This window comes from Manacus candei, unplaced genomic scaffold (genome assembly GCF_025592945.1).
Source record: "Manacus candei isolate 608988 ecotype Guabito, Panama unplaced genomic scaffold, ASM2559294v1 h1tg000328l, whole genome shotgun sequence".
Classification (NCBI taxonomy): domain Eukaryota; kingdom Metazoa; phylum Chordata; class Aves; order Passeriformes; family Pipridae; genus Manacus; species Manacus candei.
In genome coordinates this window covers 7501-32588 of record NW_026138376.1, presented here as the reverse complement: position 1 = coordinate 32588, position 25088 = coordinate 7501, and the positions used below count along the sequence as shown (strand labels likewise).

General features: G+C 54.1%; 1 protein-coding gene and 1 long non-coding RNA gene across 5 annotated transcripts; both read left to right on the top strand.

Moving 5' to 3' along the window:
- The first annotated feature begins 1091 nt into the window (after positions 1-1091).
- Positions 1092-10914, top strand: BRD2 (bromodomain containing 2). 4 transcript variants are annotated; one of them, XM_051775673.1, is made up of 12 exons: positions 1092-1231; positions 3564-3870; positions 5306-5443; positions 5527-5668; positions 6091-6302; positions 6573-6965; positions 7236-7364; positions 7939-8187; positions 8316-8458; positions 8978-9288; positions 9371-9493; positions 9804-10914. In XM_051775673.1, the coding sequence occupies exons 1-12, from the start codon at positions 1203-1205 to the stop codon at positions 9932-9934; spliced, it is 2307 nt and encodes a 768-aa protein (XP_051631633.1). In that variant the 5' UTR covers positions 1092-1202; the 3' UTR covers positions 9935-10914. The 4 variants fall into 4 exon arrangements, with proteins under 4 accessions (XP_051631633.1, XP_051631632.1, XP_051631634.1 ...); XM_051775672.1 differs by having other exon boundaries at positions 8277-8458; XM_051775674.1 differs by lacking the exon at positions 9371-9493 and having other exon boundaries at positions 8277-8458.
- Positions 10915-19167: 8253 nt separating this feature from the next.
- On the top strand, positions 19168-21118 carry LOC127465175 (uncharacterized). Its single transcript, XR_007901902.1, has 6 exons — positions 19168-19184; positions 19269-19336; positions 19522-19603; positions 20741-20797; positions 20907-20968; positions 21062-21118. It is a non-coding gene; the product is annotated as an uncharacterized LOC127465175 (long non-coding RNA).
- Positions 21119-25088: the final 3970 nt, after the last annotated feature.

Sequence of the window (25088 nt, the reverse complement as noted above, 5' to 3'; positions counted from 1 at the left end):
GAGGCCGCCCGGGAGGGCCGCGCTCATTGTCCGCCCGCTCGCGGCCGCTGGCGCCATTCAAGATGGCGGCGCCTCTTTCCCCCCCTCCCCTCAGCGCCAACCGCCGCCCTTCCCCCCGCCCACCTCGCTGCCCCTCGGCCAACCAGCGAGCGGCGGGCGGTGGCGCCGACCAATGGTCGCCGAGGGCGCCGCCCGCTCTCAGTGAAGGCGCCGGGCGGAAAAGCCGCGCGGGGAGGAGGGGCCGCACGGGTGGAGGTAGGGGTGATTGACGCGCCAGTCAGCCAATGAGAGCGAGGTGTTGGGAGTGCCACCGCCCAATGAGGCAACGGTTGGGCGGGGAGGGGCGGGTTCGTGATGTCAGCGGTGCCGGCGGCCAATGGGGAGGCCGGTCGCGTCTATATAAGGGCGGGCGGGGGCAGGCCGAGCGGCGCCATTTCGCGGTGGACGAGGGGACGGAGCTGGTCGGGCCGCGGCAGAGAGAGCGAGCGAGAGAGAGCGCGCAGAGGGGCGGCCCCTTCAAAAAAAAAAAAGCAACCAACCTCTCTCGGCTCCATCCCCCCGGAGGAGCTCCGAGGGGGGGAACCCTCCCCGGCCTCCGCAGCGACCCCTGCCTGCGGCCACCGGCGGCGAGCGGCCGCCTCCTCGTCCTCCTCCTCCTTCCCCCCCCCTCCACCTCCCTCAGCGAGCCAAGATGGAGCGCGGCCGCTGATCCCGTCGATCCGCCGTCATCCGCCGGCCTCCCCGCGGCTCAGCGCCTCGTCTGCGGTCCTTGCGGGTGCTCCGGGCTCCGAGCGACTCGCCGAGGGTTGTATCGAGCGCGTCGCGACGGGTTTGTGCCTCCCGGTGAAGCTCCGAAGAGGGGCCCCCCCCTCCCTTCCAGTACCCCCCCGTTGCATCCCCTCAGCGCTCGCCGCCATTTTCGCCGCGCCCGTGGATGTTGAGGCCGTGGGAGGGTCCCGGCATCGTCTCCTGAGGGAAAATTAATTAGATAGAGGACAGGGGGGGCTCCTGCCTCGCCTCCCGACCCCCTCCCCGTCCTCATCCCGCCGGGGATGCGCTGACGGGGGGGGGCCCCCACCGGGCCGCGAGCGGCGGAGCTTTGGCCGGGCAAAGTGGGGGGGTCGTCGGAGGAGACGGCGGGAGGAGGAGGAGGAGGAGGAAGAGGAGACGAGGGCCCGTGGGCCGCGCACGGAGCCGTCGGGATGTTGCAGAATGTGAATCCCCAGAGCAAGTAGGTGCTTTGTGCGGGGGGGACTAAAGGGGTTTTGGGGTGGGAAGGGCGTGTTTTGGGCTTTCGTGGAGGAGGGGGAGGGTGCGTTGTGGGGTCGGGGCTTGGTGTTGGCAAGGTGGTGAAGTGGCACTGTGGGACCCCCACAGTGGAACCCCCGTGTTGTGTCACTGTGGGATCCCCGCAAGGTGGGACCCCCCCACATTGTGACACTGGGATACCCATGCAGTGGGACCCCCGTACTGTGACAGTGTCACTGTGGGACCCTCACCTTGTGGCACTGTGAGACCCCCACAAGTTGGGACCCCCACACTGTGACAGTGTCATTGTGGGACCTCCATATCATGACAGTGGCACTGTGGGACCTCCGCAGGGTGGGAAGGTGTCATTGTGGGACCCCCAGGTTGTGTCACTCCAACACAGTGGGACTCCTATGTTGTGACACTGCGGGACCCCAAAGATGTTACAGTGTCATGGTGGGACCCCCCACATGATGGGACCTCTGTGCTGTGACAGTGTCATGGTGGGACCCCCACATTGCGTCACTGAGAACCCCAAGCTGTAACAGTGTCTCTCTGGAATCCCTGTGTTGAGACCCCCATGTTGTGATACTGTGGGACCCCCAAGCCATAGCAGTGTCACTGTGGGACTCTCACGTTGTGGCACTGTAGGACCCCTGTGCAGTGGGACCCCAATGTCGTGACAGTGTCACTGTGGGACCCCCAGGCTGTGTCATCCCAATACAGTGGGACCCCCACCTTCTGACACTTTGGGACCCCCACGGGATGTGACCCCGCCATTGTGACCCTGAGGGAGCCTCATGCTGTGACAGTGACACTGTGGGACCCCCCAAGCTGTGACAGTGGCCCTGGGGGTCACTGTCCTTGTCATGGGGGGGTCGTGCCCTTGGGGACACTCCTGGGGTCACCCAGAGGTCAGCTCAGGGAAAAAAGGAGGTCCCAGCCCCCCCAAAGCTGAGCTGGGGGAGAGGCTCGAGAGCTCGGCCAGGAGCTGGTTGGGGGAACAGCTGGAATTTTGGAGGAGTCTTGGGGGTCCCTGGAGCCTTTGGATTGGTGCCTGGGGGTTCCTGTTCTGGGACCCCCCCAAGACCTTGGTGGTGGTGTCCTGGGTGTCCCTGGAGTCTTGGAATCACTGTCCTGGGGGTCCCTGTTGTGGGAATCCCCCCAAACCTTGGTGGTGGTGTCCCAGGGGTCCCCCTGGCCACTGTGGTATTTCCCGGTTTGTTTTCCGTAATTTTCCTTTTTTCTGGATATTTCAGGACCCTCAGACCCCTCGTTGCTCTAAAATGCTGATTATTGCTCTAACCCACTGATTTTTCCCAGAAATCAGTGCAATTCCTGGGAATTCCTGGGAGCTTGTGGACAGAATCCTGGGGGTTTGTGGCTGAAATCCACAGGAGCTCATGGGTGGAGTGCATGGGGTTTCATGGCAAAATCCGTGGGGGTTTGGAGTTGAACTTCCTGGGAGTTCAGGGCCAGAATTCCTGGGTGTTCGTAGCTGAAATCCATGGGAGCTCCTGTGCAGAATCCATGGGGTTTGTGTCTGAAATTCTCAGGAGTTCACGGCCAGAATTCCTGGGAGTTCATGGCCAAAATTCATGGGAGTTCATGGCTGAAATCTATGGGAGCTTGTGGGCAGAATCTATGGGGGTTCACGACCAGAATTCCCATGGGAAGCTCCTCTTCATCCCAAAGATCTGGACAGTGGTAACGGCGCTGCTTCGGCCCTGATAACAGCTCAAGGAGCAGTGTCAGCTCCTTCCGGGACTCTCTCCCGGGAATTCTGGGAAGCAGATCCATCCCCCTTTTCCCTTAACCCCTGTGTGTCTCCTCCCCTCCCCACAGGATGCTGGGGAAGGGCAATGCTGGGTGACTGAAATCCATGGGAGCTCCTGGGGAGAATTCCTGGGGGTTCACGACAAAATCCATGGGGCTTCAGGGCCAAAATTCCCATGAGTTCATGTCTGGAATTCCTGGGGGTTTGTGGCCAAGTCCATGGGGGTTCAGGGCTGAAATTCCCAGGACTTTATGGACAGAATTCCTGGGGGAAATATGGGGTCTCCCAGGCAGATTCCATGGGGGTTCAGGGCTGAAATTCCTGGGAGTTTGTGGCCAAAATTCCTGGGAGTTCATGGCTGAAATCCATGGGAGCTCCTGGGCAGAGTCCATGGGGGTTCATGGCCAGAATTGCCTTGGGAAGCTCCCCCTCATCCCCAGAGATCTGAATGGTGGTACTGGGAACGGGGTGGTGCTCCGTAGCAGTTCTTCCCGGGAATCCCCTCCCTGAATCCCACGTGTTCTCCCCTCCCTCGCAGGCTCCTGGGGGAGGGCAATGCCGGGCTCATGGCGCTGGCGACGCCGACGGAGTCGACTCCCGGGAAGCGGATCCGCAAACCCTCGCTGCTCTACGAGGGCTTCGAGAGCCCCACCATGGCCTCGGCTCCGGCCCTTCCCAACCCTCAGGCCAACCCGCCGCCTCCTGAGGTTTCCAATCCCAAAAAGCCCGGCCGGATCACCAACCAGCTCCAGTACCTGCACAAGGTGGTGATGAAGGCGCTGTGGAAGCACCAGTTCGCGTGGCCCTTCCGCCAGCCCGTGGACGCCGTCAAGCTGGGCCTGCCGGTAATTCCTGAGGGTGGGAATGCCGGGAATTCGTGTGGGTGTGCGACCCCTCCCCTGCCCCAGTCCTTAGTCCCACTCAGGCAGAGGTAGATCCAGCTTTGATTTTAATCCCGCTCGGCCACAGGTGTCACCCCGTTATCCCATCCTGCATCCCCCCCCGGGGCTCCCGCTATCCCGGAGGAGGGATCCCGATGTCCCTACAAAGTTATGGATGAGGGATATTCCCGGCGCCTCCCGACCTAATCTCTTGTGCCCTGAATGCGTTTTGCAGATGTCTCCCATCCATGAGTTTGTAGAAGACATCCCGAGGCCCCCAAATTTAAGGCACCTGTGGCGCCCAAGGAGTTAAAGCCCGAGGAGGTAAATCCAAACCGGAGGGGTTGCTGTTCCCATTCGGTTTAAGCTCGACTTAAGCCCAGCTTAAATTGCCCCCTAAAATTTGATTTTAATTGCCCTTCCACTCACCTTCAATTTAGGTTCAGGTCAAGATAGGTTTAGTTTAAATTCACTCTAAATTTGCTGTAGTTTACCTTTAAATTTAGGTTAGGTTCTTGGTAAGTTTATCTTTAACTTACCTTACGTTTAGCTTAAATGCAGCTGAAGTTTAGCTTTAATTCATCTTAAGTTTAGCTTACATCCACCTTAGATTTGGTTTCAATCCGTGTTATAAATCCACCTTAAGTTTAGTTTGAATTCAGCTTCTGTTTCCCTTAAAGCTGGCTTTAATTTGGCTTAAAACCACCTTCAACTTTGGTGCAATTTATCTTAAGTACAGTTTAAATTCACTTCATGTTTAACTTCAGTCCACCTTTAATATGGTTTTAATTCTCCTGAAATTTAGCTTAACTTCATCTGAATTTTACTTAACTCAGCTTAAATTTACCTTAAATTCATCCTAAATTTAATATAAATGCACTTTAAATGTAGCTTAGATTCAGTTTGAACTTAGTTTAAATCCACTGTAAGTTCAGCTTCGATTTGCCTTAAGTTTAGCTTAAATCCACCTTAAGTTCAACTTAAATTCTCCTTAAATTTAGTTTAAATCTGGGTTCAATTTAGCTTCAATTCACCTTGAATTTAGCTTCAATTCACTTTAAGTTTATCTTAAATTTCTCCTAAATTTAGTTTACATCCACCTCAAGTTTAGCTTAAACCTATCTCAAGTTAAGCTTAAATCCACCTCAACTTTAGCTTAAATTCCCCTTAAATTCAGCTCAAATTCCCACTCCCACCCCTGTGTCACCTCCCCGCTGCTCCCACCCTCTGACCACCCCGACCCCCCCTTGGGAGCCGCTTCCAACAACATTCCCAGTCATTCCCGCCACATCCACAGGGAGTTCCTCCCCTTCCCCCCTTCCCACCCCCTGAGCCCCCCTTCAGCTGAGCACGAGTGACCCCGCTGTGACCCCGGTCCCCGCTGTCGCTGTTTTCCCAGGATTACCACAAGATCATCAAGCAGCCCATGGATATGGGAACCATCAAGAGGCGCCTGGAGAACAACTATTACTGGGGGGCAGCCGAGTGCATGCAGGACTTCAACACCATGTTCACCAACTGCTACATCTACAACAAGGTGGGACCGCCCCCAAAACACCCCTGGCACCCCCAAAAGTCGTGCCCGGCATTCCCTGACTCCAGATCCAACGATTCCCACAGCCCACGGATGACATCGTGCTGATGGCGCAGACCCTGGAGAAGATCTTCCTGCAGAAGGTGGCCCAGATGCCTCCGGAGGAGCAGGAGATCGTGGTGCCCGTGGCCAAGAACAGCCATAAAAAGGGGGCGTCCAGGGCAGCAGGTGAGGAAAAGGGGGGCCCTAAAAGTTGGGAATGGGTGGGGGTGGCAGTTGGGGGGCCCTAAAAGTTGGGAATGGGTGAGGGTGACGGTGGGGGGTCCCCAAAAGCTCCACCAGGTGCTTTGTGTCCCTTGGGGTGACATTGAGGGGTCCTGGGGGTCCCCAGACCTGGCACCAGTATTCCAGGGTGTCCTTTGGGATAAAACTGGTATTCTTAGAGGTCCCCAATCCCCGTCTCCAGGTGTTCTCTGTGTCCCTTGGGAACAGTGGGATGACAGTGGAGGGCCCAGGGGGTCTCCAACCCTTGGCTCCATGTATTCCCTGTATCCTTTGGGAGGCCCCCGGGGAGCCCCAGCCCCTTTTCCCCTGGGTGTCCCTTGGGATAACAGCAACATTCCCAGTTTCTTTTCTCTGCCCGTTTGCAGCGCTCCTGGCGGGACTGACGGCAGCTCAGCAGGTCCCGGCCGTGTCCTCAGTGTCCCAGCCCACAGTGTACCCCCCCACGACCCCCGAGATCCCCACAACCATCGTCAACATCCCCCACCCCTCGGTCATCTCCGCCCCCATCCTGAAATCCCTGCATCCCAACGCTCCAGCCGTCCTGGCCCCGCCCGCGCCCACACAGCCCGTGGCCAAGGTGGGAATTCTGGGGGAGATGGGATGTGGGGGATCGAGGGGGCTGGGACGGGGGTTCTGGGTGTTGGGATGGAGGCTTTAGACACTGGGACGAGGGATGTTGGTGCTGGGATGGAGTTTCCGGATGTTGAGAGGAGGGTTTGAGATGCTGGGATGGAGGTTCCAGATGTTGGGATGGGGGTCCCACATGTCAAACCGGGGGTCCCACCTGCCAGTCCACCTTCCACCCTCCCCCTCTCGACCCCTCTGATCCCACCTTCCCTCTTCCCAGAAAAAGGGGGTGAAGCGGAAAGCCGACACCACCACGCCCACCACCACGGCCATCATCGCCACCAGCACCGGCGGCGAGTCCTCCCCGTCCCCCTCGGCCTCCGGAGCCCCCCCGGACGCCCCCAAACCCGCCAAGATCCCCGCCCGGCGCGAGAGCGGCCGCCCCATCAAACCCCCCCGCAAGGACCTCCCGGATTCCCAGCAGCACCAAACTTCCAAGAAGGGGAAGCTCTCGGAGCAGCTCAAGTACTGCAACGGGATCCTGAAGGAGCTGCTGTCCAAGAAGCACGCGGCCTACGCGTGGCCCTTCTACAAGCCCGTGGACGCCTCGGCCCTGGGGCTCCACGACTACCACGAGATCATCAAGCACCCCATGGATCTCAGCACCATCAAGGTGGGGGCTCTGCAATCCCCCCCCAGAGCTGGCAATCCCAAAAATCCTCTGGGGAACCCCGGGAGGAGTTGAGGGAAGGGACACAGGAAGGGTTTGTGGGGCTTTGGGGGATTCCCAAGAGGAATCACGGGGGGTTTTGAGGCATCCCCAAGGGGTGGTTTTGGGATTTTTTGGGGGAGGGGAGGGGTTTTCTCAATGAGGTTTTGAGGGGTCCCCAGGGTGGATTTGGAGTGGTTTGGGGGGTCATGCCTGTCCCTTTTGCCCCCCCAGAGGAAGATGGAGAACCGGGACTACCACGACGCGCAGGAATTCGCGGCCGACGTGCGGTTGATGTTCTCCAACTGCTACAAGTACAACCCGCCCGACCACGACGTGGTGGCCATGGCCAGGAAGCTCCAGGTCATTCCCAACCCCCTTAAAATCCGGAATATCCCACCCTCAAACCCAAAAATCCCTTTAAAATCCAGCATATGCAACCCCCAAATCCTGGAATTCCAGCACAGGATGGGTATGAGATGTTGGGATGGAGGTTCTGGGTGTTGGCCAGGAAGCTCCAGGTCATCCCCGCTCCTCTTGAAATCTGGGATATCCCATCACAAATCCCATTAAAATCCATGATATCCCACTCCAAAGCCTGGAATTCCAGCATTTGAGATGTTGGGATGAGGGATCTGGATGTTGGGATGTGGGGTCTGGATACTGGGATGGAGTTCAGGGTTTTGGGATGGGTTCCAGGTGTTGGGAAGGGAATTGTGGGAGCCAGGATGGGGTTTTCAGATGTTGGGATGGGGATTCCAAATTTCATAATGGGGTTTCTGAGGGTTGGGATGAGGATCCCAGGTGCTGGAATGAGGATTCCAGATGTTGGATGGGGGTCCCAGATGTCAGGAGGGGATTGCAGATGTACCAGACCTCAGGCTATCCCACCCCACCGCAAACTCCCACCCCAATCCCAAATTTCCCCCCCTTCCAGGACGTGTTCGAGTTCAGCTACGCCAAAATGCCGGATGAGCCGCAGGATGCCGGAGCTCCCTCTGTGTCCACCCCGCTGCCCGTTCCCAAATCCTCCTCCGAGGAATCTTCCAGCGACGAGGACGACGAGGATGAGGACGACGAGGACGATGAGGACGACGAGACCAGCACGGAAAGCTCCTCGGAGAGTGAGGAGAGCTCGGATTCCGAGGAGGAACGAGCCAACCGGCTGGCGGAGCTGCAGGAGCAGGTGAGGGGCCGTCCCAGGGAAGGATCCGTGGCCAGAATTCCCTCGGGATCAGCTCCCTGACCCCCCCCGGTGTCTCCTCCCCCCTACAGCTGCGGGCCGTGCACGAGCAGCTGGCTGCCCTCTCGCAGGGCCCCGTGTCCAAACCCAAGAAAAAGCGGGAGAAGAGGAAGAGGAAGAAGTCGGAGAAGCACAAAGGGAGGGACGAGGAGACGAGGGCGAGGCAGGCGCAGCTCCGGAGGGCCCGGAAAGCCGGAGGCGGCGGCGGATCCAAGTGAGGGGATGGTGGGAATGGTGGGAAGGAGGCCCGGGGAGGGTGGGGCAAAGGGTTCTGGGATTTGGGATCGGGGTTTGGGGTGTCCGGATGGGGATTTGGGGAGGCAGGATGGAGGTGCTGGATGCTGGGATGGGGTTCATGGTGTTGGGATAGGAATTTTGGGAGCTGGGATGGGAGTTCAGGGTGCTGGGAAGGAGTTCCAGATGTTAGGATTGGGGTTCTGTGTGTTGGGATGAGAATTTTAGGAGCCAGGATGGGGTTTCCGGATATTGGGATGGGGGTTCAGGATGCTGGGTTCGGGATATTGGGATGGGGGTTCCAGGTATTGGGATGGAGGTTTTGGATGTGGGGATGAGAGTTCAGGAGGTAGGGATGGGGGTTCTGGATGCTGGAATAGGGTTTTGGATGTCGGGATGGGGCTCCAAAATCCGTGTGGGACCACCCCAGGCTCCCTGGGAACCACAAAACCCCAGCAGGGCCCACGCCAACGGAGCCCCGGGTGCTTCTTCCCCCCAGGAATTCCAAGAAATCCGCCAAACCTGCCTTGCCAGCCCCTCCATCCCTCTACGATTCCGAGGAAGAGGAGGAATCCAAACCCATGACCTACGACGAGAAGCGCCAGCTGAGCCTGGACATCAACAAACTTCCCGGGGAAAAACTGGGAAGGGTGGTGCACATCATCCAGTCCCGGGAGCCTTCCCTGCGGGATTCCAATCCCGAGGAAATTGAGATTGACTTCGAGACCCTCAAACCCTCCACGCTGAGGGAGCTGGAGCGTTACGTCCTGTCCTGCCTCCGGAAAAAGCCCCGGAAACCCTACAGCGAGAGTGAGTTTGGGGGAGGCCCAGGGAGCTGGGGGGGCAGAGGGGGTGTGGATCCAGTGGGATTTTCCTGGGGTTCTTCTTGTAGCCATGAAGAAGCCGGTGGGGAAGACGAAAGAGGAGCTGGCGCTGGAGAAGAAGAGGGAGCTGGAAAAGCGTCTCCAGGACGTCAGTGGGCAGCTGAACTCGGCCAAGAAACCCCCCAAGAAGGGTCTGGAATCTTGGGAATGGGCACTGGGATGTTGGGATGGGGGTCTGGGACGTTGGTTTGGGGGGTGGGGTGTTGGGATTTGGGGCTGGGATGGGGTTCAGAGTGTTGGGAGGGGGGTTGGGGTGGGATGTCAGAGCTGAACTCAGCCAAGAAACCCCCCAAGAAGGGTCTGGAATTTTGGGAATGGGCATCAGGATGGAGGTCTGGGATGTTGGGATGGGGGTGGGATGGAATTTCAGGTGCCAGGATGGGTTTCTGGGGTGCTGATCCTGCTGGATCCTGCCACTCATTCCCAGTTTCCCCCCCGCAGCCAATGAGAAGCCGGAATCCGCCCAACAAGTGGCAGCTTCCCGACTTTCCGCCTCCAGCTCCAGCTCTGATTCCAGCAGCTCCAGCTCCTCCTCCTCCTCCTCCGACACCAGCGACTCGGATTCCGGTTAGTTGGGAATTCCCAGGGATTCCCAGGAATTCCCGGGCTCCGCAGGACCGGACCCGAGTCCCCCCCCCGGATTTTGGGGTGACTCCCACCCCCCTCCAGCACCGATGGACTTTGGGAATGCGGGAGAAGAGGGGGGAGGATCCCATGGGATGAGGTTGAGAATTTTGGGATTATCCCGTTTTCCTCCTCCAGTGAAATTTTACTGTTTGTTTTTGGGCTTTTTGTTGATTTTTTTGTTTTGTTCTGTTTTTTTTTTTTTTTTTTTTTTTTGGGTGGTTTTTTTTTGTTTGTTTGTTTTGGTTTTTTTTTTTCTGGCTTGGAATTTTTTCCAACAAAAAAAAGGGGAGAGAAAAGTTGGGTTTTTTGGGGGGGAGGGTTGGAGGGAGAGTTTTTAGGAAAAAAAACGGCAAAAAACCTTAAAAAACCTAAAAAAAACTTTTTAGTAAAATTAATTAAAAAAAATTTAAAAAAAGCCTCTTGGTGGGGGAGGGGCTGGACAATTCCAGAGCTTGGGAAAAGAGGGTGAGGGGGAAGGGAGGGGGGCAAAGTTTGGGATCCTCCAGGTGGATTTTTTTTGGGATGGTGGGGGGCAGGGGTTGCTCAACCCCCTCCTCAACCTTTTTAATTGTTAATTTATTTGGGAATTTTTGGGGAGGAAAAAGGATGGGCAGTGGGGGAGGGGGTGGGAAAAGTGCCGGGAATGTTGAGACCCCCCCCGCATGTTCCAGAGGGGGAGGGGGAGGGGGAAGGGCCTGTTTTTTACGTTGGAAAAATGTACAATTTTTTTCTACTCCGTTTTCCGTTTGTTTTCTCGGGGTTTCCCCCCCCCTTCCCCCCCTTTTTCCCAGCTTTTCCCACCTTTTTTCCCCCACTTTTTCCCGCCCCCCCTCTGTAGCCCCTGTAGAGTTGTGTTTTCATCTTGTTTTTCCGACCTTTGGAATTCTTTCGACGTGTAAATAAAGAAAATATTATTCGAGTTGAATTCCCAGGATTTCTGTTGTGATTTGGGGGGGAGGGGGAAGTTGGGAATTCCACAGGTGCCTTTCATTAATTTTGGAGGAAAAGTGGGAGGATCCTGTGCCCCCAGACCAATATTAGGAAAACTGGGAATGCTCTGAGTCCCATTCCTTAATTTTGGGAAAACTGGGAGGATCCTGAACCCCCAGACACAAATTGGGACAGCTCTGTGTCCCATTCCTTAATTTTTGGAAAAACTGGGAAGATCCTAAGCCCCCAGACACAAATTGGGAAAGCTCTGTGTCCCATTCCTTAATTTTTGGAAAAACTGGGAAGATCCTAAGCGCCCAGACACAAATTGGGACAGCTCTGTGTCCCATTCCTTAATTTTTGGGAAAACTGGGGGTGATCAGAATCCCATTCAAAAATCTCCAACGTCAGCACCACACATCACCTCGGAATGTGCAGAACACCATCAACCACCTTAAAAAATAAAACCTGATGGAAACAAGAGGTGCATAAACGCACAGAACCGCCTTACAAGGATCGATTTCATAATCGCGGGGCAGCGCTGCCACCTGGGGAGCACGAGAGGTACCGGCCTGAAATCAGTGCTGAGTGCCGGCACCTGCTGACAGCGCGCCAGAACTGCAGCAGAAATAACTACACGGCAGGTCAAGAACAGCCAAAACGCTGCAGCAAAAGAATTACAGCAAAAACTAAAAAAAAAAAAAAGTAAAAAAGCACACAAATCACAACCGAAACAACACCCAGGACCCTTAAATAAAACCTCAAAAAAACACCACTCAACCCAATGACATCAAAAACCTCAAATGAAAACACCTGAGTAAACCACACCCCAACCTTAACCCAGCCCATCCCATAATGCCCTCTGCAGCCCCCTGACCCCTCCCACAACGGTCTCACAGCACCAGAAAACTCTAATTATCAGTTAGCAGGAGAACATGGCTCACAACTACCTGTCACAGCACCCATGTACAGTTAGTTAGGGGTAAGGGCTAGGATTTAAAGTTGGGATTAGGGGTACGGGTTAGCATTAGGCTTATCCCTCGGGGAGGGGGGCTGTCTCTGGTGGTCCCACAGCATTGCTTCCTCCCCCCCACAACACTCGGCACTGACGGCGACGACCAAAATGATCCTGAGTCACCTTTTCACCCAGGTAGGGGCTTGGGGGGGTCAGGGGGGCTTGGGGGGGGGGGGCAGGTATTGGGGTCCCAGGGGTTACTCGGGGGTCTGAGAGGGAATTGGGAGGTCCCCAGGGGGTCCCAGAGGATCTTGTGTGGTCTGGGAGAGGGGAGGGGTGTCAGAGATCCAGGGGGGGGTCAGAGGTGACCCGTGTGTGTGTGTGGGGGGTCAGAGGTGACAGATCAGCCCTGGGAGGGGTGTGTGTGTGTCAGAGATCCAGGGGGGGGTCAGAGGTGACCCGTGTGTGTGGGTCAGAGGTGATAGATCAACCCTGGGAGAGGGGAGGGGTGTCAGAGATCCAGGGGGGGTCAGAGGTGACAGATCAGCCCTGGGAGGGGGGGGTGTCAGAGATCCAGGGGGGGTCAGAGGTGACCCGTGTGTGTGTGGGTCAGAGGTGACAGATCAGCCCTGGGAGGGGGGGGTGTCAGAGGCCCTCCAGGGGCTGCCTCCCCCCCGGCCCCCCCAACCCCTGAGGGACCCCAAATATCCCCTGGGACCCCCTCCCTCCCCCCTTCCTGCTTGAGACCTTCCCAGGAGCCTCCACTACCCCCCCTTCAGAAACCCTCCCAGTGTGACCTGGGACCCCCCGAGACCCCTCTGATGACCCCTGGGACCCCCATGAGACTCCCCCTCCGTGTGCCCTGGAACCCTCTGAGACCCCCCAGTACCCCCTGAGACCCCCAAGACCTCTCCACTGACCCCTGCCCCCCCCCCGAGACCCTCCAATGCCCCCTGAGACCCCTCCAGTGACCTCTGGGACACCCCACCCCAGGACCACAAGTGACCTTTGACCCCATTGTCCACTTGTCAATAACGGGTCAAATCAGCAACGGAACCGACTCCAGTGTGACCAGTATGGGAACTGGAAGGACACTGGGAGGGGAATGGGAGGGGACTGGGGGTACATCTTTGTGCTGATGTCAGGTGATGACCCACCTTCTTGCTCTGCTCCTCTGGCCTTTTTTCTGTTCAACTCTGCTTTACACCCTGTCCCTCTGACATGGTAAAGAAACCCTAACCAAAGTCACCCAGATATATGGGGAGAGCTCAAAGAGTCTCCCTTCTCTTTAGACAAACCATCCAGGGTCACTGCCTGCAGCCAAAGACTGCAGCTGTAATCACACAGAATATCTGGGTGAATAAGAGGAAAACTTAAGTGGCACATCTGAAAAGTCAGTGGATGCCTTCACAGGCATTTAGGGGGCTCCTGGACACTGCTTTCCACACATACTCCCTTCAAAACGCCCCTGGCAATTCCTAAGCTGGCACCCCAGCCCTCCGTCCATCTCTGGGCTGTAACCCCCCACTGACTACTTGCAAACCTGGGTGTCTGTAGCCATCTTCAACACAGAGCAGCTTCACCTGAGGACTGGATAACACTGGTGAAAAAATGCCAAGCTGCAGTTGAGATGATCAGGAGATCCCAAAAGATGCAAGTCTCCTAAGGAACAGAAAAAAAGATAACACATTACAAAAGCAGCTTACCAACACAAAAATATTAAGTTTAAAAGCCCTGCATTTGAGTGTAATCCTCTTCATTGCCATATATAGCTCTGCTTCTTTGGATGCCAAAGCTGATGCTTCAATAAAGCAGGAATAGCTTGAGAAGTCCCATTCAATGAAAGAAAGGGAGAGCTCTTATCCCATTGAAGCCTGGCTGCTGGATGAGCTCACTTGCACACGATTGCACACGACTTATGTACACTTGTAACTGACATGTTGATGTGAGACTGAGCAATATTCCATCGACCCACTGATCCACGGAGCAGGGCAGAGCAGTTCCAGGCTGACCCCAAGTGAGACACCCCGTACCCGTGACGACACACACCATGTGACACAATTAAGAGACGAAGGACACAAAACACAGACGAGACAAAGGACGTGACACACACCAGAACTGCTCTGCCCTGCACATGTGAATCCAGTGATACAAAGTAAGCCCTTCCTCTGATGCATCCAAATAACCTGTTCCAGGATACCCACTGCACTGGACTAATTGCAAAAATCCCTCCAGACCAGGCACAGACTTGCACTGACTCCCAGCCCCTCTCTGGGTCTTTGCCCTGCACTTATCTTTCCGAGAACTGGGGATGTGAATCCATCTTGGATGCACAGGAGGGGCACCTGGGCTGGCTCAGACGTTCCTGCCATCGTCAGACTACTCGGAGTCAACTGTGAGAAAGAAAACCAGATACCAGATCTCAGTATTGTGGCACGTGGCCCCAGCCCCCATGAGCCCTCTACTCACTCTCACCGAGGCAGGTCCTCGCGTCACTGGCTCTGATCAGACTTGGACAATGTGCTGTCATCTTCTGGGATACCTGAGCGAGAGAGACAAAATGAGAAGCCATCTCTAAAGCTGTAGTGGATCCCTGCTCCTCCTGCTGCCTCCCCAACTCACCTCCAATGCTCATCTGCTCCCAAGGTTACCTGGATGGCACCTGCAATCAAAAAAGCTCAGTGCTTCGTTGCTGATCCTTTTAATACTCAGAGATTACCTACAAGGACAGCTCCAGGGGACCAAACCGTGTCTGTCACCTCTTTGTGAGTTGGCTTCGGCCCTGTCAGGCTGTCTACATCTCCTGCAAAAAAAACCCCAGAGGCAAATGTGAGTACTGAGATACTGCCCAAGAGTTTGCTGCCCCCATGGCAGTTTCTGTCTGACACCCCTTGACCGTGACCTCTTACAGGCAGGGTCCCCATCACGCTGGACTGCACGTCAGATGTCGGTGCACTGCCTGGAAAACAAAAAAACAAGTATGTACACAGATCCACCACAAGTACACCGCCTGCAAAAGAGCAGCTAGTTTTGTCCTGCAGTCACTGCTCACCTTCCTCACCAGGCTCACCTTCCCTCTGGTGCCTATCGTCTGCTGGGCCGAGGGCTCTGCATCTTGAAAAAAAAACAAAAACAACCATCCAAATGATCAAGCAAACCTAGGGCCAAAAGTCATGTCTTGGCTCTGACCTTACATGAGAACCCACCTTCTGACTCTGCTCCTCCAGCCTCTTCTGTTCATCTCTGCTTTATATCCAGTCCCTCTGACGCTGCAAAGAAATGAGTTACCAAAGTCAGCCACATAGACAGGGAGACCTTAACTGCTGTGCAATTGTCACTTCTTCTTAGACAAGCCCTCTGGGGTCCAAAGACAACCTGCACAAACATACACTGCCCTAACTTTAAGACCCTCCCCTCAGTGGCTGTGCCTATCCACAGGTTAACCAGAAAGTCTCCTTTCTACTCCACCTACCCCCAAGTCTACACTGCAGGGCAGAGCAGTTCCAGGCCCAACACAAACTCCAAGGACACATTCCCAGACAAGTGCTGTGGTGCAACCAGGAGAGAGAACTCTGAGAAAGGAACGACGCCAAAATGGATGCGCTGCCGCACGAGAAGACGGAGGATACGGCGAGACTGAACGGAGGAGGCTCTGGGGAGCCTGAAAAGACACTCTAACAGAATGGCCTGGGACAAGAACTGCCTACAGAATTGCTAAGATGGATGGGAGACAATGCTGTGTTCAGAATCTTCTCAGATTCTCACAAGTCCTAGGTGGGATGACAAGGGATGACTGCACGGCACAGCCACCGATACAACCTGTAAGGAGGCTGTAAAAGACACCTGACCTGACACTTCTCAGATGCGATTCCGATGCACGTCCAAGCTAGAGAGCCAAAGAACGGATGGTATGGGCACTGGGCTGGGCAGTGCAGAGGTTCAAGACCCTAGGAATGATGCCTTGGTATCTCAGATAAGACCTTTGAGGGCAGATAAGAACTTTGAGGGCAGAAAGCAAATATGTGGTGACTGTGAATAGTAAGACATGAAACACAGACTGGACAAAGGACATGACACAGACCTGAACTGCTCTGCCCTGCGCATCCTACTCCATGATGAAAAGTAAACTGCTCCTCCTATGTGTGCCAAGGGCCTCTTAGGGCAGACCTTTTCCCCTCTGCTCATTTGAAAATCCTCCCTCCTAACAATAAAACTGGACCCAGCTCTCATCCCCTCTCCAGGTGCTAGTCCTCCACTTATCTTTCCCACAGCTGGGGATGTGAATCCATCTTCGATGCCAAGGAAGGACGCCCGGCTGGCTCAGAGGGTCCTGTGATCCCTGACTCGGTCGCTGTGAGAAAGAAAACAGAAACTGACACAAGAGTTGGGCAGCACGTGGGAGATAACCCCGCAATTGGCTACTCACCCTCCCCTGAGCTGAGAGGTTCTCGGGCCACTGGCTCCGACCCCCGTCAGAGGCTGCTGCCGTCACCGTGTGCCGTACCTGGGGGAGTGAGAAAAAAAGTTACGTGGTGTGTTTGAAAGTAAGGGAGACCCCAGCACCTCCTCCCTACCTCCCTGACTCAACCTCAATGCTCCTCCTTTTCAAAGGCAGGCTGGATGGCACCTGCAACTGGAAAAGTTCCAGCCATTTTTTTGTTATCATTACTCATTTTATAGCTGTGGTATAAATTAAGTACCATAATCAAAAGAGTGCACATTGTGAGTAATTAATTAATTCATTAATTAGGAACAATTAAGCACAAGCTGGCTTGTTCCCAACGTTAAACAAACAAATACCTTGCTGTTTAAAGGTGCAAAAGTCTCCGAGCAGTTTTTCGGACCGGGTCTTTCGGCATCACAGCCCAACTATTCCCAAACACTGTCACTGTAACTCCTAAACCGTCACCCAGCGCCAGATCCGGACACTTCTTGAACACCTGCAGCAACGGCGACTCCACCACCTCCCTGGGCAACCTATTCCAATGCGGGACCACCCAATTTTTTCCTAATCTCTAATCCGAATCTCCCCACTCTCATTGTAAGGCTATTTTCCCTGGTCCTCACCGCAGGACAGCGGCTCTTTCCCGGTTCAAACCTCAGACAACCACCGAACCGGGCGCGGGTCCGTGGAAGCACTTCCTGATTCCCGTAATTACCTCACTCCACATCCCCCGTCGCGAAGCACCCCGGGAGGGTCCCGGCAGCCCCGGGGGCTCAGCCCGACACCCCGGGAGGGTCCCGGCAGCCCCGGGGGCTCAGCCCGACACCCCGGGAGGGTCCCGGCAGCCCCGGGGGCTCAGCCCGACACCCCGGGAGGGTCCCGGCAGCCCCGGGGGCTCAGCCCGACACCCCGGGAGGGTCCCGGCAGCCCCGGGGGCTCAGCCCCACACCCCGGGAGGGTCCCGGCAGCCCCGGGGGCTCAGCCCCACACCCCGGGAGGGTCCCGGCATCCCCGGGGGCTCAGCCCGACACCCCGGGAGGGTCCCGGCATCCCCGGGGGCTCAGCCCGACACCCCGGGAGGGTCCCGGCATCCCCGGGGGCTCAGCCCGACACCCCGGGAGGGTCCCGGCATCCCCGGGGGCTCAGCCCGACACCCCGGGAGGGTCCCGGCATCCCCGGGGGCTCAGCCCGACACCCCGGGAGGGTCCCGGCATCCCCGGGGGCTCAGCCCGGCACCCCGGGAGGGTCCCGGCATCCCCGGGGGCTCAGCACGTCCCCGCGGGAGGGTCCCGGCATCCCCGGGGGCTCAGCCCGACACACCGGGAGGGTCCCGGCATTCCCGGGGCTCCCTCCGGTCCCCCCCGCGCCTCGTTCCGGTACCGCCAGGATCACCCTTGTCCCGCAGGTAGGACACGGCCACGCCGCGGAGCCCCAGCCCGCGCCTCTCCAGCCTCCTGCCGCTCCAACTCACTCACTCTCCGCCGCTCCTCACTCCTCCCCGCCGCTCCTCACTCCTCCCCGCCGCTCCAACTCCTCATTCCCCACCGCTCCAACTCCTCGCTCCCCGCTGCTCCAACTCCTCACTCCCCGCCGCGCTTTTCTAGCCCCCCTCGAGCCACTCATCATCAGGCTCTTCACCCATCCTGATTTTAAATCAGAGATGCCACTCAGGTGCTGCTGCTCCCAGAGCTTTTATATCGTCTGGGATTGGGCTGCTCCCTTTCCCCCGGGGCCTCACGGGAAGGGAGGTGGGCACGGCCAGGGGTATATTAACCCCAGCCTTTGCTCAGGGAGGTCATTCAGCAGCTGGGCTTCAAAGGGGTAGGAGCTCTCCCTTTCGTTCATTGAATGGGACTTTTCAAGCTATTCCTGCTTTATTGAAGTATCAGCTTTGGCATCCAAAGAAGCAGAGATGTATATGGCAATGAAGAGGATTACACTCAAATGCAGGGCTTTTAAACTTAATATTTTTGTGTTCCATACTGGTAAGATGCTTTTGTAATGTGTTATCTTTTTTTCTTTCCCTTAGAGGCCTTGCATCTTTTGGGATCTCCTGATCATCTCAACTGCAGCTTGGCGTTTTTTCACCAGTGTTATCCAGTCCTCAGGTGAAGCTGCTCTGTGTTGAAGCTGACTACAGACACCCAGGTTTGCAAGTAGTCAGTGGGGGGTTACAGCCCAGAGCTGGAGGAAGGGCTGGGGTGTCAGCTTAGGAATTGCCAGGGGCGTTTTGAAGGGAGTATGTGTGGAAAGCAGTGTCCAGGAGCCCCCTAAATGCCTGTGAAGGCATCCACTGACTTTTCAGATGTGCCACTTAAGTTTTCCTCTCGTTCACCCAGATATTCTGTGTGATTACAGGTGCAGTCTTTGGCTGCAGGCAGTGACCCTGGGTGGTTTGTCTAAAGAGAAGGGAGACTCTTTGAGCTCTCCCCATGTATCTGGGTGACTTTGGTTAGGGTTTCTTTACCATGTCAGAGGGACAGGGTGTAAAGCAGAGTTGAACAGAACAGAGGCCAGAGGAGCAGAGCAAGAAGGGTGGGTCATCACCTGATGTCAGCGCAAAGATGTGGCTTGTGGCTCCATGTTTACTCACGGTGTTAAGGGTTTTGTTTTTCTGGTTTGTTTTTTCTTTGTTTTCAGCTGCAGAGCCCTGGCCCCAGGAGGCTCTAGGCACCGGAGGGGAGGTGATCGGGGTGAGTCCCGGTGAGCATTGACTCTAGGACAGGACTAGATGGTCTTTTACAGGTGTTGTGGTGAATCTGTGCACGTGCTTTGTTTGTTGTGTTTTCCAGGGGTTCTGCCACCTTCTAACAGACAGTCCAGTGCTTCAGGGACCCTGCTGGTGAGAGGTCACTGTGGAGGAGAGGTAAGTAGGAGCTACCCCAGGAAAGCCATCCTTTCAGGCAGCATCTCAGTGTGTACATTTGCCTTTGGCTTTCTTACTTTGCAGAGAATGTGTGCAGCCTCAGAGGGCCGCAGCCACCTGCCAGTTAGGTTTGATGGTCTTCAGCTGTCCTTGTGAGTAATCTCCTAGTACTACAAGGGTCATCAATTAAGGCTGGACCTTTTCCAGTTGCAGGTGCCATCCAGCCTGTGTTTGGCAAAGGAGGAGCATTGAGGTTGAGTCGGGGAGGTAGTGAGGAGGTGCTGGGATCTCCCTCACTTTCAGAAACACCACGTAACTTTTTTTCTCACTCCCCCAGGTACGGCACACGGTGACGGCAGCAGCCTCTGACGGGGGTCGGAGCCAGTGGCCCGAGAACCTCTGAGCTCAGGGGAGGGTGAGTAGCCAATTGCGGGGTTATCTCCCACGTGCTGCTGAACTCTTGTCTCAATTCCAGTTTTCTTTCTCACAGCGACCAAGTCAGGGATCACAGGACCCTCTGAGCCAGCCGGGCGTCCTTCCTTGGCATCGAAGATGGATTCACATCCCCAGCTGTGGGAAAGATAAGTGGAGGGCTCCCATCTGGAGAGGGGATGAGAGCTGGGTCCAGTTTTATGGTTAGGAGGGAGGATTTCAAATGAGCAGAGGGGAAAGGGTCTGCCCTAAGAGGCCCTTGGCACACATAGGAGGAGCAGTTTACTTTTCATCATGGAGTAGGATGCGCAGGGCAGAGCAGTTCAGGTCTGTGTCATGTCCTTTGTCCAGTCTGTGTTTTGTGTCTTCCTATTCACAGTCACTACATATTTGCTTTCTGCCCTCAAAGGTCTTATCTGAGATGCCAAGGCATCATTCCTAGGGTCTTGAACCTCTGCACTGCCCAGCCCAGTGCCCATACCATCCGTTCTTTGGCTCTCTAGCTTGGACGTGCATCGGAATCGCATCTGAGAAGTGTCAGGTCAGGTGTCTTTTACAGCCTCCTTACAGGTTGTATCGGTGGCTGTGCTGTGCAGTCATCCCTTGTAACTGCCTGGGACTTGTGAGAATCTGAGAAGATTCTGAACACAGCATTGTCTCCCATCCATCTTAGCAATTCTGTAGGCAGTTCTTGTCCCAGGCCATTCTGTTAGAGTGTCTTTTCAGGCTCCCCAGAGCCTCCTCCGTTCAGTCTCGCCGTATCCTCCGTCTTCTCGTGCGGCAGCGCATCCATTTTGGCGTCGTTCCTTTCTCAGAGTTCTCTCTCCTGGTTGCACCACAGCACTTGTCTGGGAATGTGTCCTTGGAGTTTGTGTTGGGCCTGGAACTGCTCTGCCCTGCAGTGTAGACTTGGGGGTAGGTGGAGTAGAAAGGAGACTTTCTGGTTAACCTGTGGATAGGCACAGCCACTGAGGGGAGGGTCTTAAAGTTAGGGCAGTGTATGTTTGTGCAGGTTGTCTTTGGACCCCAGAGGACTTGTCTAAGGAGAAATTAGAATTGCACAGCAGTTAAGGTCTCCCTGTCTATGTGGCTGACTTTGGTAACTCATTTCTTTGCAGCGTCAGAGGAACTGGATGTAAAGCAGAGATGAACAGAAGAGGCTGGAGGAGCAGAGTCAGAAAGTGGGTTCTCATGTAAGGTCAGAGCCAAGACATGACTTTTGGCCTGAGGTTTGCTTGATCATTTGGATGGTTTGGTGGTTTAGTTTTGTTTTTTTGGGTTTTTTTAAAGATGCAGAGCCCTCGGCCCAGCAGACGATAGGCACCAGAGGGAAGGTGAGCCTGGTGAGGAAGGTGAGCAGTGACTGCAGGACAAAACTAGCTGCTCTTTTGCAGGCGGTGTACTTGTGGTGAATCTGTGTACATACTTGTTTTTTTGTTTTCCAGGCAGTGCACCGACTTCTGACGTGCAGTCCAGCGTGATGGGGACCCTGCCTGTAAGAGGTCACGGTCAAGGGGTGTCAGACAGAAGCTGCCATGGGGGCAGCAAACTCTTGGGCAGTATCTCAGTACTCACATTTGCGTCTGGTTTTTTTTTGCAGGAGATGTACACAACCTGACAGGGCCGAAGCCAACTCACAATGAGGAGATGGACACGGTTTGGTCCCCTGGAGCTGTCCTTGTAGGTAATCTCTGAGTATTAAAAGGATCAGCAATGAAGGATTAAGCTTTTTGATTGCAGGTGCCATCGAGGTAATCTTTGGGTGCAGATGAGCATTGGAGGTGAGTCAGGGAGGCAGCAGGAGGAGCGGGGATCCGCTGCAACTTTAGAGATGCCCTATAATTTTGTCTCTCACTCTCTCAGGTAACCCAGAAGATGACAGCACATTGTCCGACTCCAGTCAGAGCCAGCAACCCGAGGCCCTGCCTCAGTGAGAGTGAGTAGAGGGATTATGGAGGCTGGGGCCACGTGCCACACTACTGAGATCTGGTGTCTGGTTTTCTTTCTTGCAGTTGACTCCTAGTAGTCTCATGATGGCAGGAACGTCTGAGCCAGCCCAGGTGCCCCTCCTGTGCATCCAAGATGGATTCACATCCCCGGTTCTCGGAAAGATAAGTGCAGGGCAAAGACCCAGAGAGGGGTTGGGAGTGGGTGCAAGTCTGTGCCTGGCCTGGAGGGATTTTTGCAATTAGTCCAGTGCAGTGGGTATCCTGGAACAGGTTATTTGGATGCATCAGAGGAAGGGCTTACTTTGTATCACTGGATTCACATGTGCCGGGCAGAGCAGTTCTGGTGTGTGTCACGTCCTTTGTCTCCTCTGTGTTTTGTGTCCTTCGTCTCTTAATTGTGTCACGTGGTGTGTGTGGTCACAGGTGTGGGGTGTGTCACTTGGGGTCAGCCTGGAAGTGCTCTGCCCTGCTCCGTGGATCAGTGGGTAGATAGAATATTGCTCAGAGTCTGTCCAGTCTGTGAGCAGGATGGTCTTGCGATGCCCTGCTTGGGTGTATAGAGTCCTGGCTAGGTAGAGTAGGAACCAGTGTCTAGGGTTTAGAGGTTTTTGTCTTTCGTTGTGAGCAATCCCTAAATGTTTGAGAGCTGAGTGTTTGAGCGTTTGGCCATTTCATTTGCAGGGGCGGTCTTGGGAGCAGCTGAAGAGAGAGGAGCCTTGGAGGTGAGTTGGGGAGGCAGCAGGAGGAGCGGGGATCCCCTGCAGCTTTAGAGATGCCCTCTAATTTTGTCTCTCACTCACTCAGGTATCCCAGAAGATGACAGCACATTGTCCGACTCCAGTCAGAGCCAGCAACCCGAGGCCCTGCCTCAGTGACAGCGAGTAGAGGGGTCATGGGGGCTGGGGCCACGTGCCACACTACTCACATATGGTGTCTGGTTTTCTTTCTGGCAGTTGACTCCGAGTAGTCTGACGATGGCAGGAACGTCTGAGCCAGCCCAGGTGCCCCTCGTCTGCATCAAAACTGGATTGGCATCCCCGGCTCTCGGAAAGATAAGTGCAGGGCAAAGACCCAGAGAGGGGCTGGGAGTCAGTGCAAGTATATGTGCCTTGCCTGGAAGGGTTTTTGAAATTAGTCCGGTGCAAGGGATATCCTATAACAGATTATTTGTACGCATCAAAGGAAGGGCTTACTTTTTATCATTGGATTCACATGTGCCGGGCAGAGCAGTTCCAGTCTGTGTCATGTCCTTTGTCTCGTCTGTGTTTGTGTCCTTCGTCTCTTAATTGTGTCACGTGGTGTGTGTGGTCACAGGTGTGGGGTGTGTCACTTGGGGTCAACCTGGAACTGCTCTGCTTTGCTACGTGGATCAGTGCGTAGATAGAATATTGCTCAGAGTCTGTCCAGTCTGTGAGCAGGATGGCCTTGTGATGCCCTGCTTGGGTGTATGGAGTCCCAGCTAGGTAGAGTAGGAACCAGTGTCTAGGGTTTAGAGGTTTTTGTCTTTCGTTGTGAGCAGTCCCTAAATGTTGGAGAGCTGAGTGTTTGAGCATTTGCCCATTTCATTTGCAGGGGTGGTCTTGGGAGCAGCTGAAGAGAGAGGAGCCTTGTAGGTGAATCGGGGAGGCAGCATGAGAAGCGGGGATGCACTGCAGCTTTAGAAATGCCCTCTAATTTTGTCTTACTTTTATTTCTCTTAGTCTCTTTTCCTGATTTTAATTCTCTTAGTCTCATATTCTGCTTTTATTTCTCTTAGGCTCTTCTCCTGCTATTAATTCTTGTAGTCTCTTCTCCTGATTTTAATTCTCTTAGGCTCTTCTCCTGATTTTAATGCTCTTAATCTCTTCTCTTGCTTTTAATTCTTTTACTCACTTCTCCCTCTTTTTATTTCTCTTAGTCTCTTCTCCTGATTGTAATTTTCCTAGGCTCTTCTCCTGATTTTTTTTCTCTTAGGCTCTTCTCCTGATTTTAATTTTTTTAGACTCTTCTCCTGATTTTATTTCTCTTAGGCTCTTTTCCTGCTTTTAATTTTTTTAGGCTCTTTTCCTGATTTTATTTCTCTTAGACTCTTCTCCTGATTTTAATTTTCTTAGGCTCTTGTCTTGATTTTAATTTTTTTAGGCTCTTCTCCTGATTTTAATTTTTTTAGACTCTTCTCCTGATTTTAATTTTTTTAGGCTCTTTTCCTGATTTTAATTCTGTTGGGCTCTTCTCCGAATTTTAATTTTCTTAGGTTCTTTTCCTGATTTTATTTCTCTTAGGCTCTTCTCCTGATTTTAATTTTTTTAGGCTCTTTTCCTGATTTCATTTCTCATAGACTCCTTTCCTGATTTTAATTTTTTTTAGGCTCCTCTCCTGATTTTAATTTTCTTAGGCTCTTCTCCTGATTTTATTTCTCTTAGGCTCTTCTCCTGATTTTAATTTTCACTGAATTACACAAGTAAATTTTCAAGCCACTCAGCAATTACAAGCCAATTATCCAATTTTCCAAAAAACCTGCAGCAATAAATACAGTTATAAAACAAAAAATAATCTAATAAGTCAAAAATCGCATAACAACACTGCCACCTGGTGACATAGAAAAGGAATTGCACATATATTTCACATGAAATGCTGCCACCTGCTGACGGAAAACAGGAACTGCATTTTAAAAAAATTCATAACTGCGCCACCTGCTGACGGAAAGCAGGAACTGCATTTAAAAAAATTCATAACAGCGCCACCTGCTGAAAAAAACCCGCAATTGCAACTGAAAATTAATCGAACTGCTGCCACCTTGTGGACAATCATTGAACTGCACATAAAATTAATTTTTAATAAAAATTAATAAAAATACATAAAAATGCACCCAAATAACACCACAAACACACCTCACAACACAAAAACAACCACCCAAAAACCCCCCATCAACCCTAGGCTTACACCTATCCCAAACCCTAACCCTAGGCCTACCTGTAAGCCAAACCCTAGCCCAAACCCCACAGCTTCCCCGAGGGGAAGGACTACGCCTAGCCTTATAAATAACCCAAACCCTAATCCTACCCCTACACCTGGGCCTAACCGTACACCTAAATCTAAACCTAGCTTAAACCCCAACCCAACGCATAACCCTAGGCCAACCCGAACCCTAATTTAACACCTAACCCTAACCATAACCATCACCCCAACCCTAGAACCTAACCCACAACCTAACCCTAAGACTACACCTAACCGTAGGCCAAACCTTAAGCCTAACTCTAACCCTAAACCTGGACCTAGGCCTAGAGAGAGGGTTACAATCAGCATTAGGCTTACAGTTAGATTTAGGGTTAGGGTTTCAAGTGAGGTGTAGGGGTAGGTTTAGGTGTAGCATTAGGGTTAGGGGTTACAGTTATACTACACCTAAACCTACCCTTAAACCTTAGGGTTAGGGGTACAGTCAGGTTTAGGGGTAGGTTTAGGTGTAACATTAGGGTTAGGGGTTACAGTCGGGTTTAGGGGTAGGTTTAGGTGTAACATTAGGGTTAGGGGTTACAGTCGGGTT